At 38.8% G+C, this 21,285-nt stretch overlaps 1 protein-coding gene across 1 annotated transcript; it reads right to left on the bottom strand.

The window, feature by feature from the left end:
* Positions 1–1,134: 1,134 nt before the first annotated feature.
* Positions 1,135–20,263, bottom strand: LOC128357438 (chemokine-like protein TAFA-1). The gene is made up of 4 exons (XM_053317790.1): positions 20,122–20,263; positions 2,561–2,701; positions 1,359–1,483; positions 1,135–1,167 (listed from the first exon to the last, which is right to left on the bottom strand). Exons 1-4 carry the CDS (start codon positions 20,261–20,263, stop codon positions 1,135–1,137), a joined length of 441 nt encoding a protein of 146 aa, XP_053173765.1.
* Between the last annotated feature and the right edge of the window lie 1,022 nt (positions 20,264–21,285).

Raw genomic sequence — 21,285 nt, 5'->3', positions numbered from 1 at the left:
TCATGATATGGTGCTGATAACTGACACATGAGGACAGTGGCAAAGATGCATCCACATTAGTTACAGGAACAATGACTTTAATGAAATCAGCACATATCAATAGATGGCTTCATATGTACAGTATCATCATTTTAATGATTTGACACAAATAAGGCATTTCAAGTATCGAAAACAACCTACTGGTATCACATTTTTGGTGAATCAATCATTTTCAGGGTAGCTGACACATTACCATGTTGGACTGGTAAAGTCATTTAAGAGGTGATCAAAGGCATACAAGTACCATACAAACAAATGGTAAAAATGTACAGTATCAAGACACACAAGCTATATGTGTAAAACATCTCTCGCAAAATTCATCCTTACATCTGTTTCATGTTAACATCACACCTGTGAACTCTTCAAACTTTGGCTGTGTTGGGTTTTGTGGGTAAGAACAGGGAAGATCAAGACTGCATTCAGGGACTTTGAATGATCATTATTCACCATCACCATAAATGAAGTACACGAGAAAAGACAAACAATTTATGTACAGTATTTTTCTTCATACAATGTTCTTTTAAAAAAGAGAAATAAAAACCTGAGAGCTGTCAACTATTTTACTTGTTCATCTCATGTCCTTTGATGTATTCCTCTCCTGCTTGGTGCTTCATGACACATGTCATCTGAGGAGGGACGTCAGATGCTCTCCAGATATTAATCCAAATGCACAGACATTCACGTTCCATCTCAGAGTTTGAAAAAATAATGAAAATGTATTCATTACAAGGTTATGATTAAGTTCCCCGCAGGCAGCTTGGAGCGTCAGTATTTTCAGTAGCCTTGAGCAGGATGTGCTTTATGTATTCTACATCTTTTTACACTTTAATCTGAGAAGTGCTTTCATAAAGCAACAATAGGTTCATTGTCCTTGTGATAATTGGTCCTGTGACAGCACTGAAATGAGAGAGAAAGACATTTTTAGAGTGATGTAAATCTTTGAATGTAAATTGTACTGCACTTTACGAAGCTTAGCAATTAAAACTGTTAAGGAAAATTAATTAGTATACCCAGCGTGCTAGTATAAGTGATGAGGCTGACCTGCAAATTAACCTTTGCAACAGAGGCGTTCCCTTGCATCCTTTCCGCAAAGTGTTAATATGTTGATGTTGTGTATGGCTGAGTGTTCTGGGAAGAAAAAAGAAGCAGGAAATTGAGGGGTTAGACTATGCTGTTAACAAGTCAATTTGCAGTGAAAGTCAGTCTCAATAAATATGCTGTCTTTTGTTGAAAAGCCAGTGTGACACTGCGCTGTACATTTCACTCCCACTGTTTTGCTGTAACGTCTTGTTACCCGCGGTCAAGAGAGGTTATCTTACCCTTGTGGTTTTGATCTTGTTGCCGGCGTAGCACATCCAGCCTGAGTTGTCAGGAAGCGTCTTGCATTCCTCCCCCTCCAGGCAAGGCTCCATCTCACACCACCACTTGCCAATTACTATGGATGCTACAGGCAACAAAGACAAGAGAAATGGTGATGCAGGTACCTTCACCGTAACAGAGTGTAAAACCAGATAGCACAGCCCGGTGGTTTAGACATGGATGTCCATTAGGTGGAAGTGTCTTATCTGAACTATCAAACACGTCATGTAAGAAGTGAAAGTAAGCAACCCTGGCTGTTTATGTAACATCTTTATGTTTCAGACAACTTGTCACAATGCAAAGCAGTTGACTATTACCATGCTGCTTTATTAGACGCAGTTATGCCCAAATGCAAAGGGTGGAAATGAGGCTTTTCATTGAGTGACTGGATTGGATGGTGTGACTGTGACTTTGACTTTAATGCACACCACATTTGTGCCGTCAGGAGAGAAAATTGCCTTAAATACAGGGTAAGTAGACAGTAAATGGTTATTAATGTGTGACAGAGGAAAAGAATCTGTCAGAGCAGACATAGAAAGACCTTCAATTCCCCCCAGTCCGCTCGGAGATTGCAAGAATATTTGCAAAAGGATTTCAGATAAAAGCCGCACGTGAGAGGGTTTCCTAAAGCCAATATGTATTTTACTGTAGGTGTGTCAGAGTCAAGCACTAAATCCATTTCTTACAACGGATTGAGCCTGTGTACCATGTATAAAACCCATCATAAAATAAGGTGCATATGTAATCAACGGCAATTTCTCTCCATCTCTTTTTTTGCTTTAAGTTATTCTTTATGTCTCTACTCTTCCCTGAGGTGCGCTACATTCAGCATTTGTGTTTTTCTGTCTGCTGTTGGAGCGTAGCTTACCCCTGCAGATACCTTCTGCTGTCAGCAACAGAATTTGGATGTGACATTATCCCAGGTAATGTTAATCTTATCTGGGACAAAGCATTGCTTGGGTGACAAATCTGTATCCGTATCTTTACAAAACATTGCAGTTTTATCGGGCAGGGATTTTACTTTATGTATAATACGGTGCATATTTAGTTGATTTCAATATAAATATGGAAATGATTCATTTTCCGCCCTTCATGCAACCTCAGGACAGCACTGGAGTAAAACCTGATATTTTAGTTTTGCTTTTTCTGCTTTAATACTCACCATCAACACATGAAGGTCTATTTCTGGTGGTTCCAGCCACCTTCCCGGGAAGACAAGAACACTTGACTGTCTGTGACCGTTCCTCAATACGATTCTTATTACAGCATCTGTGAGCCGCAATTACTTCACATGTGCCCCCCTCTGATAAGGAGAGAAGAAAAAAAAGACTACAGTAAGTCAGCATCTCAAGGGTGATCTAACAGAGCAACATTTTGCTTTATCTGAACAGCTCACTATGTGGACAATTTTCACATCCATATTTCTGCTCCTAAGTTTGAATACTTTGAAAATGTATTTCAAGGTAGCATATGGGCATGCAATTTCCATATTCATAAATTCACAGGTTTATATCACGCAGTAAAATAACTATAAAACATCACACTCGTCTGCCATAAACAAGGATAACTATTCCCGTGCTTTACACTCTTTGAGGACTTGAGACCCCTGCAGCTTGTTGAATGTAAGATGATGATGATGAAGAGATGTGTGAGAGCTGGCAGTTAAAAAAAACTTCTATTAACAGGAGGAGAGGCCCGCTTCAGGGTGATCATGAATATGAACACTGACTCCACCATGCAATTATCACCAAACTACTCTCTGTGCCCTTAAGGATGAGAGGACTGGACCGAGCGGACTCGACCCACCACAACCACTGGCCTCTCCCACCCACTGTGTTCAGACTCTCCACATATGAGAGTTGTGCAGCAAAGGACCATCTGACAATTACACCCGTTAGCATGACACAAGATCAAGGAGGTTTTAGAGAGAAAGATGAGGGAGAGAGGGTGGAAAACTATCTGGTATATTGCCAGCAAAGTGATTTGAAGTAATGTTTGACAATAAGCTGTGGGTTTGTGAAATGTGTCATGGCTAGATTTGCATATATCACTTGTCTACATTTGAATATTTTGGTCTGTGAGACCTTTCTGATGCAGAGCAGTTTCTCAGAGGCAAAAATGTATCCTGGCACACTCTCCTAAGAGAAAACCTGCTGTAGCGAGAGCAGCAACCAACACTGAATCCTTGATGTTCAGTTAATCATATATTTATTAGTATTCTTATAACATAGTTGTAAGCAGATATAAATAATTATCAATAATTATAGGTCATCTCCTTTTATGAAGCATCCATTGCTGCTATAAAAGCAGTGTTTGCTTTGCAACACAATTGTAATTAAATATAATAATAGGTTGTAACAGTAAGTAATGTAATTCCCTTTTTTATCAAATATAATGACTAATGCTTCCAGATTCTCATAGTAGCCTATATGTGAGGGTGTTGCTGCTTTTTTGAGCTTTTCATAGATTGACAATTTATTAATCAAAATAATTATTGTCAGATTCAGTCGTTGCCCTGAAGACATTTCTTCAATGACCGAATGTACATTTGTATAAACAAATTATTTATGCTCTATAACACACTGTAAGATTTGTTCATGTGTGTGCATCATGTCATGTATATTATAATGTATGATTATAGAGTATATGACACAGGGTTATCAAGCATTCATTATGCTTCATAGGGGGAGTTACAGAGTACAGTGGCACATCACAAAACGATGACCTCATCAACAGTATAGTGAGTCATAAAACCATTAGTTAAGTGTTTATATACTGCTTATAAATGCTAAATGGGGCGAGCAATTTTCAGACATGTGGGGAAAAAATCCTGTCCTGAGACCGCTACATTATATATAATATATATTTCAACCCACAAACCAAAGCCGAACCAAGTCATACAGTAGCTTAATTTAAAAAACGAGTTCTCTGTCAGTTTCTGGATGTAATTGAGCCATCATGTGAGCTCCTGTGGGAATTAGCCAACATGGCCACACTTGACCTGCTGGATAAAAGTAGTTCACTGGGCTCGTCTCGCACTTGATTCTCTCATTTTTACTGGAGTACATTACAGAAAGTGATCATCATCTCCTCTCACGTGCATAAAACCTCGAGAGAACCCAGCATTATATGGTGATAAACTTGTGATGGCGCTTGATTAAATTTTCAGTGTTTCTCCCAGGTGGATATACAGTATGAATAGTATTAATGCATGGAATGAGTGCTGAGATCAGATCAGATCAAGGTGGTTGAATTTGGAAAGGCAGTTGTAACAAACCAAATTAGTAGCCAAATTTCTATCCAAGGGGAGGAAACAATTAAGAAAACATGTCTTTTGCCTGCTTCTTGCCAAGTCAGTTGACTTTCTCTGGGTTATCATGTCTTCTGGCTTCATATTTCAGAAAACATCAACAGCCTTTGGTTTAACTGAAAAATATCCAGATCTTGTAGCCAGTCTGGGAGAATGTTGCCTGCTGTCTGATGCACTCAACAAAAGGGCATGTCTGCACAGCGTTAATCGTGATGTACCAGTGGAAGCAGTGGGGCATCATTTGAAAACAACAGCCCACAGGGGTTTGTTCTTCTTAATGCATCTCCTTAATTGCATAAGACAGCCCCAGATTTCCTCTTTGATCTATTAAAAACACACTACTCAACAGAATTAACTTGCACTGCTTGTTGCTAGCAAACAGAGCAAGGAATCGGGATATATTTGGAAATCATCACCTCCGAAGAATACATTAAAATCAAATAAAAATGCAAATCAGCGTGGTATTTCCAGCTGCCAGGTGCACTGGGTACCTTTAAACAAAAGGTATGCAACACTGACGAGCGCTCTTGAAGTTCACCCATGATTTCAGCCTTCAAGTCCAACACGCTGCATGCTCTAAGATCCCATCTTTGCATCATAAATATTTCAAAGGGAGACGGAGAATAACATGGCTGGAAATGAATGCTCTCATCAGGTGAAGGCTGGAGCTATGCAAGTGTATAATTGTTTTCTCCATTTCCATTTCCCCCCATTATCAGTGACTATGAACAAAGTAAGTCTCCTAAATGACAAACAGTGTGTGTGTGTGTGTGTGTGTGTGTGTGTGTGTGTGTGTGTTGTCTCTCTAACAACATTTTGATTGACAGGGAACAAGGGTCACATAGCATTTGTCATTCGTCAGGTCAGAGGTGACATTGAAGCAGAGGGTCTCAACTGGAACTGTCCTGTTTTTGTTTCCATGCTCTGTGCTTCTGCCTCGTCATTACGTTGACCCTGAGAAACAGAGGCTGTCAGGAAATGAGGTGACCACCTACAACCTGAACCCAACAGGGCAAAGCTCATTTTTAGGTCCGGAGGAGCTGAAAAAAGTCATAACTTTGTGCCCATATGAGGTGAAGGCTGCTCTGGCTGTTTTCTGGGCTGATTTGTTCCTTGTGTCATTTGGTTTCATATGTTGATTTATTTCCTGTGGTGAGATTTCCTTTGTTGCTCTGTTCTTGTTGTGGGGGGAAAAAAATCGTTTCTAAGAACAATGAACATCTGTTATATTTAGTGTTGTGGCCCACAGTCAAAATTTCTCTGCAGTCTGGACCTTAATATCAATGGGAGATTTGAACACTGAAATAGTCTTCTTCACTTTGTTTTCTGCATTTTGATCTTAGTGTGACAAAAGCTAAACAGTTCTTGTTAAACACATCTTTTCATTTCTTTAATTATGACACAGTAAATGCATACATATAAAAGGAAATATATATTTAGTTTTAATTTAGTCCTTAATCTGCTTTCTTTTTACTTTGGCCATTCAAATACTGTGCTTACAGTAAGCACATCTTTTGTCAGATACTTGAATATTCACATTTTATGCTTCTTTATACTTTTGCCCTACAACATTCCAGAGGCAAATATTTTCACTACATTTATTTGACAGTGGACAGTAAAATATCTTAGCATAATATGGGTATTGAGTGGTAATATACCAGAGATGATATTGTTATTGCACAGATTAAAGTGCATTTAAAACATTGCAACATTAAAAACATTTGACCAGCTGAAGAATTGTTATAGATTAAACTATAACAGTATAACAAAATTAGCTCCCTCTCAACTAGTTACAGCTTTAAAAATGATTATCACGGGGCACCAGTAATAATAAAAGGAGCCATTCTGCATAATGATGACTTTGGCTTTTCATACTTGAAACTGAATTAGCTGTGGAATTTTAAATGCTCGATATTCTTGTTACAGATTTGTTTGTTTTACAATACTATTACTTAAATCAAAAATTCCTTCTCATTAGTGACACCGGTGGTTGTTAAGTGAACTGCACGTCTGCTCGTTCAGCGGCACAAGACTATCGCAGGTGACATTTCTCATAATAACATAACACGTGAGCCCTATACCTCACCCCTCTCCGCATTAATCAACCCCCTGAACCTGACCTGACCCACAAACTGACAACTTTTTTTTTTCCCAACCACATACACTAAACACTGGTGGGCTCAGTGAGCTTCACCCGGGGAGCAATGTGTTGTGAAATGTGTTCTTATTACCACCTTTGGACTACAGGTAAGCTATGTTCTGCAATCACTCTGGAACTTGTTTTCTGCTCCTTTGTTGAGGAAATAATGTTGTTTTAGCTGTGTGTTTGCTCAGGATTGGGTGGCTTGTCATTGCAGAGGTGTTTTGTTGTGAAATGTGTAGTGGTTGACGGAGGCGGCTAGTGGTCTCATTAGATGGAGAGCTAATACCTGCAGGGTGTTTCTACTCGGATAGCACCGTTTTTGTTGTGTTGTGTTGTGTTGTTGTGCCGGGTGTTTGTTGACGATAGCGGGAGAGAAACAAGACACTTGGGAGCACATAAAAACGTCACATCCTCTGGACTTCTTTTTTGGAAAATCCAGTGAGGGTCCTTCATATAGAAACCAGTCAAAAGGATCTTACAGACAACTGAGACAGTCAAGTAAGGTCTCATTTTTTACAATACATTACAGCCCATTCACTCAGTGGCTATAGAAAATGATTAATACACGTAATGCTTCACAATTCTTATATATAGGACCTTTAAGTAAAGGATCTTAATATTTATTCCCACCCTGCATATACAGTTCAAATAATTGTCATCTTTTTTGCTAGTTGAAATAAAATATAAGTCAGTGATGTCATTTTTTAAAACACATTTTTACGTTAATATTAACTTCTATAATTAAATGACAGCTGGGCTAATTCCATGTGCTGATGAAGATTATGTGATGTGATTGAAAGCTTTAGATATCAAGTTACTAGTGATGACATTGTAACTGTATTATTTATATAGAAAAGATCAAGAATAAACTCTGATCCTCAGCAGTGGTGTGTTTTATTCAAACAAACTTGAATATCAGAACTTTCTCATGGTTTCATCTATAGCAGCAGCAAGCAGTCTGACTCCATTATGGAGTTTTTCCAACCCTATTGCAGAATTTCACATCAAAGGATTGATTACCATCACACAGTAACATGGCTTGTACATTCAATTGTATTTTCCAAATTTTGTGAATTGTATTGTCCCCTCTACAATATCATGAGGCTCAATAATTGAGCCCAAACTATAATAGTGCAACAAAACAATTATGGAAAAATGTTCAATCTGTCTTGGTCTTCTTTTATATTCTATTCACTGCCTATGATATCTAATGGCTTCTTTTATGTTTGCAAATCAAGACGTAACAGTGCGTTGAGAGTTACTGTAAAATGAATTTAACAGTGAGAGTAAAATGTCTATTGTGAAACCTAACAAACCCTCTGGCACTATGCATAACTTCTCACAGATGGATCCGCTTTGTTCAAGTTTACCACATGGAAATTTGTCAGAGTACTTAACTGTAATACTGTTTTCTACACATATGACAACACCTGGCATCAGCATTGTCTCAGCTGCTGGATGGAGACTGAGTACCATTGAGTCGACAGTCTCCAGCAACAATAAGTCACACCGGAAGCCAACAACACTGCATCGAAATCTGATGAGTTATGGACAAAGCCTGCATGAAGGCGAACGCTGTCAAATCATGCATGACGTGAACACGTAGAACAGATTCAGATTTCAGTGAATATGCGGTTCTGCTTGCCTAATGAATGTGAGCAGAGTTCATGTGGGACCAGTAAATGGGTCTTCAAACGTGATGAAACAGCCATTGCGCAGGAGAAAATGGTCAGTCTATCACAATAGAAATGTCACTACGCAATAAGTATGCAATGACTCGCTGTCTACTGTAATGAGCCCAGACTGTGTGGTTGTCTCTGGAGACGCTGATAGCAAGTATACTGTCTGAATGGCAACACTTCCCTGCCATCTGTTCCAGGCGTTCATCACAGTGTGCAGGACTTGAGTACATGAAAAAATATTATGTGCACAATTTATAGGGGTATTCTGAACACCATGTATCATTTGGGTAAAACTTAATAATCCAAGTGAAATATGTGGATTTAATGAACAGGACAAATGACTGAGAGGAAAGCGCTGAGAGTATAGTCACTGTTACGCTCCATATACAAACCACATCGAAAGCCTAAGGGACTCAATTTAGCAGGTAACCTGTCTTTTTCCCGGGGCTTTGGATTCCAGTGATTGGCAGCCAGTGGCACAATGTGTACATCCTGTGCAGAATGTGCACTCTCACACACACATTTAAGTGCCAAATCTTGATAGTTTGTGACATCTCCCTACTAGCTCAGAGCCCATCTTACATGCAATTCTCTGTAAACTCAAAATCTGTTTGACCTGTGCTTAATTATTTTGTAGCTTAAAAGTCATTTACAAGAGACAGCAGGGCCTGATCAACAAACCACAGCAGTCCATGTTTTAGAGCAGCATGCCTGTCACCTTTTAATGGGAAATGCATCCAAGGTGACCCATAATAGGCTCCACTTTCTCTGTGTATGCTCTCTGCAGACGTCCAAGCCAGCAGGCTACAGCAGTTCTATCGCTGACAGGAAATGGGAGCACCAGATTAGAGAATGTCAAATTAATGCAAATGGAAGACAGTGAGAGGCACAAAACATGTGACTGCATGGTGTCAAATTGAGTGACTATTTTCTTCCGTTCCCTTCTGTGAAAGCATCTGAAGTCACTGTAGTAATGTTGTTATTCTAGACATAAATACTGGGGTGAAAGTGAGCGACATATTGCTCAATAAACTGAAAGACAAATTTGTTTCCAAACTGGAGAAAATGTAGAGGACTTGTGTTGGTGCAAACTATTGAGAAATATACAAGTGAATAGGAGACTTTAAATTGATTTGGGAATTAATAGTGCTCGGGGAAAGCTTCAGATATGAAAGGTGTCAACACATGAGACATTTTTTTCCTTTTAACGTAGTGGCTCTCTTTTGTATATCTTTTGTTTATGTTTATATGTGCATGAGAGAGAGAGAGAGTGCATGTGCTTGCTGGAGAGAGGAATCAAAGCAATTTACAAGCAAAGAAATCTACTGAAAAAAAGCATTGTCCATGACAAATAAAAGCACAGAAAATTCATGAAATATGGCTGGCGGTTCTGACAGCATGTCACACAAGGAGGCCATAAGATTGGTCCTGTGCAGTGGGCCAAAGATGGGTGATACTTTATTGAAATGCAAAATGACTACTCACAGTGCAGAGCTGCTGTTGTTTTAAGATGCATGAAAACTGCATGAAACAGAGGAAGCAGCGAGTAGGGGAAGGAGTTTTTCATTTGCATGTGAGCCTCAAAGCCTGTCGTCTCTGTTGTCACATACAGCACAGGCCCAGGACACTGCAAGACTGGTACTGATCAAGGACATTAAATGATGTTCTGACTCTCAAGGAGAGGGACCCACACATGAAAAACGCCCTTGGTTATTTGGTTTTTGCGGTGGAGATGTGTGGCTTGTTGAGCATGACAGAAGTATACTGCACAATGGCAATCACACAGCAGCTTTCATCTCCATTAAACATGTGTAAACAAAAGCACCCTATCAGTGTTATCCTCCTCTGGCGCACGTTCACTTCTAGGCTTTTTTGAAAAGGGGCAAAAAGAAAAATTACATGTAAAAATGTGTCTGCTGTCAGTGTGATGTCATTCATTTTTTAAATGTCAAGCTGTGCCTGTCCTTCTATCTAGCCCTTTCCCCAACTGGCAAATGTCCAGAACTGGTATTTCATATTTTTAGATCGTCTGCTCTGATGAAAGAGTTACATTCACAGAGAAGAAAAGGAAACAGAGATAGAGCCGAGTCAGAGAGCCTTTAGAGAACAGCTGCTCGGCTCTGATGTGACTGCTGGTCCTCTCACTGCCAGGCAAACAATCTTCGCTGGGTGCCAATGTGCCTGCAACATGTAAACTATGTAATAATGAATAATACAATGGCTAAATGACCTTTCGTGCTGTATGACATGTACTCTGAAGGGTCGGTGGTGATAATTATTCAAGACCTGCAAGCTGATAAGGCATTGGAAGGGAGGAATCTTTACTTATTCAGTAACAGCAGATTTTTTCAGAACACGTCTTGGTGTGATGCTAAACCTTTTCAGCACCTTGAAAACATGCTTTAAATTAGACACCGTGGATACAACATAAAATGTATGAAATATACTGTTTTCAGTGTAATTGAATTCATGTCAGTCATGCAGGACTTGACATTTTTCAGCCAATCGCTCCATCGTGTTGTCCACATTTGGCAATATGTATTTTCTCACTTTTGTCCCCCATTTTCACGCATACAGACTCCAGTCTTTTCAGCAAAGGTAATTGGATCTGTAGTGTAAATATGCCAGAAGACTTATGGCACACAGAGGAGATATTAGAGCAGAAAAAAAACCTGAAGAAATCTGCAATAGAGCCTGATAAACCCAATATTAATTACATTGCTTATTTCTCATACTACCCTCCCCCTTGGAACCAATTAGTAAGTTGAGATGCTTCTTTTCAGTTTAATGAGGTCTAAGTAATGATAATGAATTTCATATTCCTGCCAAGCATTTAAAATAGGCTAGTGAAACCACAAAGGCAACACCATATGAAATAATCTTTTGAGCACAATTCCCATCCTGCAAGAAGAATTTCTTTCTTGCTCAATTCAAGCAAGCTGTTATTCAACAACAAAATCAAACCTTGATTCTTCTCTACCTCTTCCAAGTTGCTTTTTGTAGCCAAAATCTTAGAAAAGGTGGTTGCTAAGCAGCTCAAAACTGCAATAGATGAGCATAATATCTTTGATTAGTTTCAGTCTGGCTTCTGCCAGTTGCACTCAACAGAAACAACTCCTCTAAGAGTCTCAAATGATATCTTGATAACACAGGAGAATGTTGAGTGTTGGCGCCATTGGATTTCAGTGCAGCTATTGATGCTGTGGACCACCGTATCTTGTTTGATACGCTCGGATGGTGGGTAGGTATCTCTGGGTCAACCCTACAGTAATTTTCCTCCTACCTGTCTGAGTTTCACAGTTTCTTTTGGCAGCTCAACATCTGTAACTCTGTATTGTGGTGTGCCCCAAGGTTAAGTCCTTGGTCCTATTCCGTTTGCCTTGTACATACTTCACTTTGGACAGATAATAAGGCACTTCAGAAGTATCTCCTATCTCCATCTCATGTAAACCTTAAAACACTGCAAAGTCTAACACTATAAATAACTGGAAGACTGATATCTTCTTTCAGTGAAATGCAGACAAAATATAAATCCTTATTTCTGCCCCTTCTAGTCTTGTCCTTAAGATAAGGGGTGGTCTTGGGTCCCGAACATCATCTGTTAAATCATCCCGAAGAAATTTAGGTGTCACTATGGACCATGCTCTGACTCTGGTCCAACATGACAAGTGTCTGATTCACTCTTGTTTTTTCCAGCTGAGAAACACTGCAAAGCTGTCATCCTGTCTTGACTACTGTAACTCGCTTTTCACCTGCCTCAGCAAGACATCCCTAGATCGTTTACAAGTGGTTCAAAATGCTGATGCAAAGCTCTTTACCAGGTCCTCTAAGTTCTCATATGACACTGATTTTGATTGCTCTTCACCGACTCTCCATCAAATTCAGAATCTAATTGAGAGTTCTTGTTATCACCTATATATCTCTGCATGGTCAGGCACCTGATTGGGGCTCTATTGCAGCCCCATGTCTCCATCAGGTCTCTAAGATCCTCTGATCAGGGGGTGCTGGTTCCTTGATTGAGGCTTAAAACTGAAGGAGGTTGTGACTCCTAAAGTTTAGAAATCTCTCCTTTTGGACTTAAGATCTGTGGATACTGTGGACATTTTTAAAAAGCAGATCAAGACCCATTTGTTAAGACTTGCCTTTGTGTAATTGTTCTATTATCTATTTGTTTTTTATGTCTACGCTTTCTTCCCTCAATGAAGCACTTTTGTGATGTCCCAGCTCTTGAAAGACGCTATATTAATAAAGAGGAAATCAAAAAGGAGGAATTCATAGAAGTAATTTGTCTTCACAAAGACATTTATTTGGTATGGTGGGGTGTTAGTCTCAGTAAATATGAAAGTAAAGTCAGTTTTCTTTTAGAGCAACTGGGTCACAAAGTTTTCAAAATGACATCTATATTTCACCACAAAATGGCCAACAGTGAACTAACAAAAAAACCCTGTTTATTGTTTAAAGAGCAGGGAGGGCCTGGGGGTTGCCACACCTTGAAAATCCTCCACAAGGATAAAAGCCAGAGAGGCAGCAAACACCTGGTGACAAAGTTGCCACCACTCTTGTGTATGTGTAAAACATCTCGACACTTCCATAATGCAGGTTAACAGGAAAACTAGGCGGCAGGGTAGCCTTTTACCTCAGCAGGGGAGCATATTTGCCAGAACGCTTGCTCAAACAAACCTCAGCACACACAAGACAAGAAGGTCTGAACTCCATTATATAATATTTACAAACAGTGGGGACACAAAGCTATCATTAATTTAGCAGTGCATTTTTTTTCGTGGGCAAAATGTTGAATTAAAGAGGAACATTGTTCACACATGAACCCTCACAGGCTTTTGCAACCACTGACATCAGCAATTACGATGAAGTGTGGTGATGGCAAGGTCCTTTCCATTGTGAGGACTTGTTTGGATTCTCTAGCAGGGGAACAAAAGATAAAAGTGGTGGGATTGATATATTTTTCATGTTATTCATCAAGAGAAATATGAAGTGCTGTCACTGCATTGGGGCTCAACATTTACTGTAGTCTGTTATCCTGTAAGTCTGTAGGTTTAATGGAGTGAATCAAAAAGGAGGAAACCCAGGGTTAAAAATCTACAGAATCCAGTCATGGTGATTTAAGTGCTTTGGATTAGTGGTGTTCGTTCTCCTATCCTTGTCTAATGCAGATGCACAATTCCCAGCAATTAAAGTTTAATACTAATTACACATCATTACAGATGAATTAATATGAAAAATGAATACTCTCCATTAACTCTGTTAAGAAGCCACTAACTGATTTTCAGCTACTGATAGTTCCAAATATTCAGCAGGTCCAGTAACTTCCCAAAGCATTGTTTAATATGAGTGAAACACTTATTTATTCTGCATTTTCTACAACAACCAAACGAATGGGATCGGTAATAGCTGCACTTCTGTTTTGGGCTATTTCTGGATTAAAGCAAACTGAACACTTTTATCAGGATGCAGGGTTTCAGAGTCAGCTATCCCTCAGCTATGTCAGCTGTCACAACAACAAATTTCTTTTATTATTTTTTTTAACTGCTGCGAAGTACTAAATGAAACAAGGGTCTAAGACTGTTGTTAATGACCCCAAGAGGATTCACAGCGTCTTATACCCAACAGGGACTAAGTGCTTTGAAATAATCGACTAATACTGCCATTCTGAGGCGAAATATGTTCCACTATTTTCAGCATTTATTTAAGAGCAAATGTCTCCTTAGTGAAAGACTTTTCATGGACTTTGAAACACAGATGCTGCAAATCTGGTAGCAGTGTTCTAACACAGATATATTTAGGGTGTAACAGTACAAACTGTTTATTAGTCATAAGCTGTTTGGAGCAGGACATTTGGTTTAGTACAGAAGTTGTTTCAGTTTACTCTGCTTTATGATCCAAATAATTACAGTCCTTTTACTTCAGTACAACCCACTGACCATTTACATCTTACAAATTGTGTAACATTTATGCAAGAATCTGAATCCCACCCATAAAAATTATCAGTGTGTCAGTCAGGTGAATGTTAGATCTTAGCTCATATAGTACTGATTAGTGTTTACTTGGACCATTAAACCATTAGATTTAACAACTTTAAAGGTCCCAGGTTGATATTAAACCCTGTATAATGAAGTACTGTATTAACCCGAATATAAGAGGATATTGTATTGGATAATTTTGAAAAGTGGGGGTTATCTTATATTCGAGGACTAGACAATTACATGTTGACAACATCAGATACCTTTTCAAATTGAGATTGTGCCAGTGTAAGACTGTCTTCTACAGAGTGTGTGCAATATGAGTTGTTAGCTTTAATGTGTCTAGGCTAACGATTGTCTTCAAGTCTGTTTCTGAAGGCTTGTATAAGGTGTTTGTTTTTTCCTTTGCGAAAGAAATAAATTTATGACAAGTAAAAACAAGTCAACAGCATCTTCTGGTGACTGTATTGCAGAAACCGACCAGGATCCGTATCATCTGTCAAGCAGTCAATAATTACTGCTGTCACTGATCATGAAGAGCTCAAACAGACAATGTTAACTGAAAGAGAAAACTATTTTGACTGCTTTCAAGAGACAGGAGAGAGCTATAGTGTATGACGACTTTTTTTTTTTAATCGCACAACATTTGGGACTTATGTTCTGCTTTGATGGAACTTTTACGAGATGGGATTATCGGTATCTCAGGGATATTTTCCCAACAGAACAGGTGTGAAAGTGTGTTTATCATGTGCCTCCACTTTTTTATTCTTGCCATTTTCTGATCTGGGACCTCAGTACCTAATTTCTGTTCCATGTAATGTACCAGCATGCTCTGAAATGACATTAAACATTATTTACAAAAAAATAAAAAATAAAAAAGTAGGATGGATTGCAATGGAATTAATTATTGTTGTGAGCATGTTAGCATACTGGCGTTTGTAGTAGGCTACCTTCTTTGATTTCAGGTCCCATTTGTTGCTTACTTTGTCATATAAGATAGTATTTGCAGATGTCATTTATAGAAAAAACAATTAATACATGAATCTAGATAGTAATCGTCAATCAATAATACATTACTGTAAGTTGCAGACCTACACAGCACCACTGTGACTAAATATATATTTTACAAAAGTTCTTCTGTTTTTCTATTAAAAGCTTGTCAGGTGTTTAGAGACATACTGTAGTGTTATTTTTATTATAGATAATAGCAGGTAGTTTTGTGTTTGACCTCATTTTGTGTCACTGATGCTAAGAATGAATGCAAACACAAGAAAGCAAAAAGGTTGTTTATTATATCTCATTGTCACAGTAATGTGTGAGGTAGTACTGCAGAGTAAACTATTATTTAGTATTGGAGGTATATATAGTACAACTCATGATGAGGATTATATTATATATCAAGTGATCAGTCAGTTTTTTTCATTAACAGAATTGGAGGACATTGCTAGCTCAGTGGTCATGAGCCTGACTGTAAAATACATCACAACCATGTTACAGTGACCACATGAGCGTGATTTGTCATTGCTCTGCTGACAAATTTGTATTTTAAAAGTGCCTGTCGTAAAATATTACAATAAGTAAACATATTGTATAGCTAGAATATTGTAGGTTACATTAAAAGATATCAACAAGTTCTGAAAATATCATGTTGTCATCTATAAAATGGGTAAAAACACATTTTCATTTTATGTGTAGATTACAAATCATGCTATCTTCATTAGTAGCTCACTCTGTGGTGAACAAGTGATAGGTTTCTAAAGTCCTGACATATGTTATTTAACACCCATGCATTTAAGGATTAAATAATTGTAATGTTAAGTAATTGTTTTGTTGTTTCCCTCAGGATATCAACAGCAACTGTTAACCCCGACATTGCAATATATGTCACGTAATGAACTTTGTGCATTTTTAACACCCCTTTTATTAATGCTTTGGGACTAAGATTAGAAACAGCTGGCGTAGTCATGAGACTGAAAAAACTGGCTAATTAATTAAGCTGTGGGCCAAAGAAATTCATTTTGCATATAAGCGTTGTGACCACAAACCATAGCCCCTGCACAGAATTGGCTGAAAGACTTCAATTAAACATGCTGTTTAAACAAATATCCACAAGCTTAGAGAAGCTCTCTGTGAATAATTCATAGTCTGAAAGAGGAAATAAATGGGAAATACTGAAATATGTAAAACCTATTTGTAGCTGTGAGCATATAGTAATAATTAGGGCACTGATTGTCTTCAGATTCATTTACTTAGAAATATATTTTTCTTTCAGGCTAACCAAGGAAATGTCGGAAATTGTTTATTACTGGTAAAATACATGATAGCACCACCCAAACAAGTTTTGCCTCTCATCACAACAAAGCCATTAGAGCAAAAAAAGGAAGAAAAAAAAAAGTCAATTTTTAAAGCTACAGAAGAAGTTTCTGGTGCTTTGCAGAGTGGTCAGTGGTCATTCTACATAGCAGCATGTGTTTCAACATCAGGGCAAAGTGGCTTTGCTGAGCTCCAGATGTGGAGAGGCCTCGGGCTGAGGCTGCATGCCACTTCCCATTGGCACTGCAGCGGAGCAGTGATGACACTAGTGAGAGCATGGTTGAGAGGAGGTCTAGGGGAGGAGTAGAGGAAGATGTATGTCAAAATAATGTGCCTCCAGGATGCATTATATAAGGCTATTAAATTGTCAGTGTCTAAAACAGTGCATAGAGGATACAACCTTTGTTTGTGACAGCCGAAAATCCATTTTTCATGTTTGTTTCATTGTGAGCTTTACCAGCGAGTGGTTTCTTTTGTTGGAGCACATTGAGGAAAAAAAAAAGAAGTCCTGATCCTCTATTCCTCACTAAAGCTCATGAAAGGGAGACATGTGGGATTTAAATGGTATTTTAACGCCAGAAAGAATTGAAACTTTGGGAGCACTCCATATATTAGCAGAAAGCTGATATTAAAGTTGCTTAAAATTAGAATGATATCCAGGCTGAAAAAGTACATCTTTAAGAGGCACTGTCAGAAGGGAGGGGGTAACTATAGCTGCTATAGAAGACTGTCATAGTTGGTAACAATATGAGGGGAGAGGAAGACAGTGGAATGGATATCACACAGAGTAAAGAATTTATGACTTATGCCTGAATAAATTATAATATACAGTGGATACTTACAAGTGAGTTACTTATGCTTCTCCTGCTCTGCATATCTTATCTCGTTGTGCACATTCACTTGCAGCTAAACATTTACAGCAACCACAAGGTAAGAGATTGGCCGCACCATGTTGAGAATCGATGACCTCCCCGTTATGAACAGTTTGACCCTGCAAAGCCGACGGTTGGTGGGAGTGAGTTCATGAGGGAGCAAGGCCACCTCAGGCAGCCACTATCTACTCTTTGTCGTACTCTATGCTAACACCTCCACATGATGCTCTGCATCACCAATGGGATATTTTCCACTGGTAACAGACTGCTGCTCAACACATTCAACATACCTTTGTTCTTGCCACAGTGAAACATATAATTCAGTATTTACTAAAGACCACACAAAAGCTGAGTTGTTGCCACTGAAAAGGTTCCATTTGTCCCACATGTAAATGATATATTCATATCTTTGTCACTTGAATTAGCTTTTTTATTTTGTTTTTGAATTGATGCAATAGAAGGTTATTTTTTTGTTTAGCAAGTCAATGTTTCAGACAAGTAAAATCCTCCCTCTGCTGTTTCCTCCGGACATGTTCAGAGGTTGAGAAATGCTCGACCCTAAAAGCAACATCTCTCCCCGGCACTTTACAGATGCACGACAAACACAATCTGTTCTCTTTTGTGCACCGTTCACGCTCTTTGCACCAAATAAATACAGCACCTTCTGAATCATACAGCAGAGAGCAACACTGCCTGTACCAGGAAGGCAGAGAACAGCCCTAAGCATATCTGAGAAAGTGGCAGGCAGCAATCTGTAAGTAGAGCTGTAGGGTGGAAGGCAGTCCGCCTTGTCCGAATCACTGAGCATACACTAGCACCTACTCAAGGGTCATCCAGTTAATGGACTTCTGAACACACATTCTTTGCAATAAGGCTGCCAATATGTCGGTGCAGTTGCCCACACACTGTTGAAAGAAATTATTAATAAGCAGCTCAATGCTGCTGATAAATCTGTAAACTCCCTGTCTGTTCACAGTATATGTGTTTTTATTTACAACTTTTATATTATTTTATCCACAATTTGTGTGTGTCATGAGAGGATATGAAGATTAGGTTACTATCTGTTCTCAAAGTCTCTGGCACGATATGTGATTGACTTGGTTTCCAAAACAAACATCTCCCCATGGATCTAAATTTCTATTGGCAAGGACACATGTGATCTCTCGCCCTCTGTAATCTCGATTTCCTCTAGTAATACCAGTCACCGTGAACTTGTGGCATTTCACTGGCTTTAATAATTGGCCCAATGGTCTGCAACCACTGGCCTTCTTGCCACCAATTCATGACCCGTCAACCTCAATCCTCCCACCAATCCAACAGGCACACAACACAGAGCACAGAACAAATGTCCCAGTGTCAGAATCAATCCAGACAGGCATCCCATCCTCCCCTCATAAAACTGGCATCTCATTTATCCAGGAGTGAGGACTAGCCATACTATGGTAAATGAAATGACAGGGCATTTACACTTTTAGTAGCAGAGGGACCCAAAGGATTCAAATTGTTTGCTTTGAACTTGTTTTCTCTAAAAAAGGTACCTGAATGCACATTTGAAATATTAATTCCATCTCCCTTTTGTTGACACAAGCCCACTTTCTGGAAGATAACCTATTCATGTGCCTTTAAAAAAAAAAAAAAAAAAAAAGAGGACCTTTTTCTCCTCCAATATACCTGTGGAGACGTGAGTAATGAAATGAAGGTGTTGGAACAGGAAGTCTTCTGACTCACAATATTGAGAGTATTGAAAAGACCCCTTGCTGATATGCTTGAGGTGCACCAACGCATAGAGGAAATAAGAGACACCAAGGATGTGCACACTCATGCAGCTTCTTCTCCCTTTGAAGTTCTGACAGAATTTGGCTTCCTCTCCTCTCATCGAATCCTGGGATCATAATTATTTACCAAAGTCGTGACTCACATCAGCTTGATGCAAACAAAAGTTTGACCGCAATGTTTCGATCATATTCTATTCAGTTCAATTTCACAGGGAACACAATCGCACAGATCAAATTGAGGGGAAGCAGTGTAGCATGAATATCAACTGTAATAGCTTGAGAAGGAAGGTGCAAAGGCATTGACTATCTGTGTGATCTTCAGTGAAGAAATTCTAATGCTATCCAGGCCAAATCTTAATGAAAAACAGCAACTGCATAATGCGGCTGCTAAATAATTGGTTGTGAGTCCAAGCTTAACTACTGATATACAATGCTAACGAATGTAATGACTTACTAAAATCAAGATAGAAATATGAACCCCAAGCAGAATATGGTGTTACTTTTTCTAAGCTTTTGTGCTAATGGCAGCAAATCCTTGGTTCAATAACTCAATAATCAACTTAAAAAGACAAAACATTTTCTGCATATTTTGATGCTTTTATGAAACCTGACATAACCAGAGTGGGGGCGAAAGCACTGAAAGGACTCACCAATCATGTGAATGGTGGTTCGTCCAGGCCGCGTCCCATGATGCTGTTGGATGGTGTCATAGAAAGTGGCCTGACACTGCTGAATGACAGTCACGCTGACCCAGAGGCACAAGCAGAGCAGCCAGGACATGACAGGACACATCTGCTCAGGACCGGCAGAGGTGGAGTCAAAGTAAAATAGAAAACAGTTTTTAACCTATGACCTCACCGCCCTCAAACACACACACAAACAGACTCACATACTTCCAGAGTCATGAGCAAAGGGAAAAAAAATCACCATTTTATACGAGTACTCTTGTTTATAACTGGCTTTAACACCCGTCAGTGGAGTCTTTTAGTCATCAGAATTTATCATTAGCATGATTATATAAGTATGAGCTCTTCACTGTTTGTCTTCCTAGTTTGCCCTGTCTTGTCCCTGAGCCACAACGCTGCAAATGTGGAGTGATCCCTGGGGAGTTTTTCCCATGCAGCAGAGATTTCCCCTGACAGGCTGACTCCCTTCAACTCCTGAGCTGTGCTCCTGCCTCAAAAACCGAAATCAAACTTAAAGAAAGATAAGATTTTGTGAGCAGCTGGCTGCCAAGGCTTTTCTGTATCTGTCAGAATAATGTGACAGTGACACAGCAGTAATAGGAATCAAAAGGCTTGTAATGTTTCACCATGCTGTTTAGATAAGAAGAAAAAAAAAAACAACAACAGCGAGGAATGCTCCTGGTCATAAAGGAAGGGTGGCTGTGAAGAGATTCTATGAAGAAGAAGATACAAAATGTGTCAGCTCTTAAATTGATTCACAAAAGCTTTATTCGCAGCAGCAACCTGACAAAATGCATTATTATAATCTTTTCGAATACAGTACTGTATGTCTGATGTATTATGTATTATGTGTGATGCATTATGAGATATATATGGATTTTCTTTAAGATATGATTTTAACATGATATTGTATTTCTTTTTCAACTGCATCAAAACTTTTGTCAAACCTTAGTAATGAAAACAAGACGTTTTTCACATCAATCAGTACTGTTAAAGCCAATTAATGGCTATAAATGAAGTAGATGTCCAGATTCTAATTTGAGTAAAATATACTTTGTGTGTATACTTAATGTCTATTGTGCTTTTCAGCATATACATTTGTAATAAACTAGTTCAGAAAACCAAAAA

The sequence above is a fragment of the Scomber japonicus genome, chromosome 4 (assembly GCF_027409825.1).
Source record: "Scomber japonicus isolate fScoJap1 chromosome 4, fScoJap1.pri, whole genome shotgun sequence".
In the NCBI taxonomy this organism is placed as follows: domain Eukaryota; kingdom Metazoa; phylum Chordata; class Actinopteri; order Scombriformes; family Scombridae; genus Scomber; species Scomber japonicus.
This window is presented reverse-complemented; position numbering and strand designations above follow the sequence as displayed.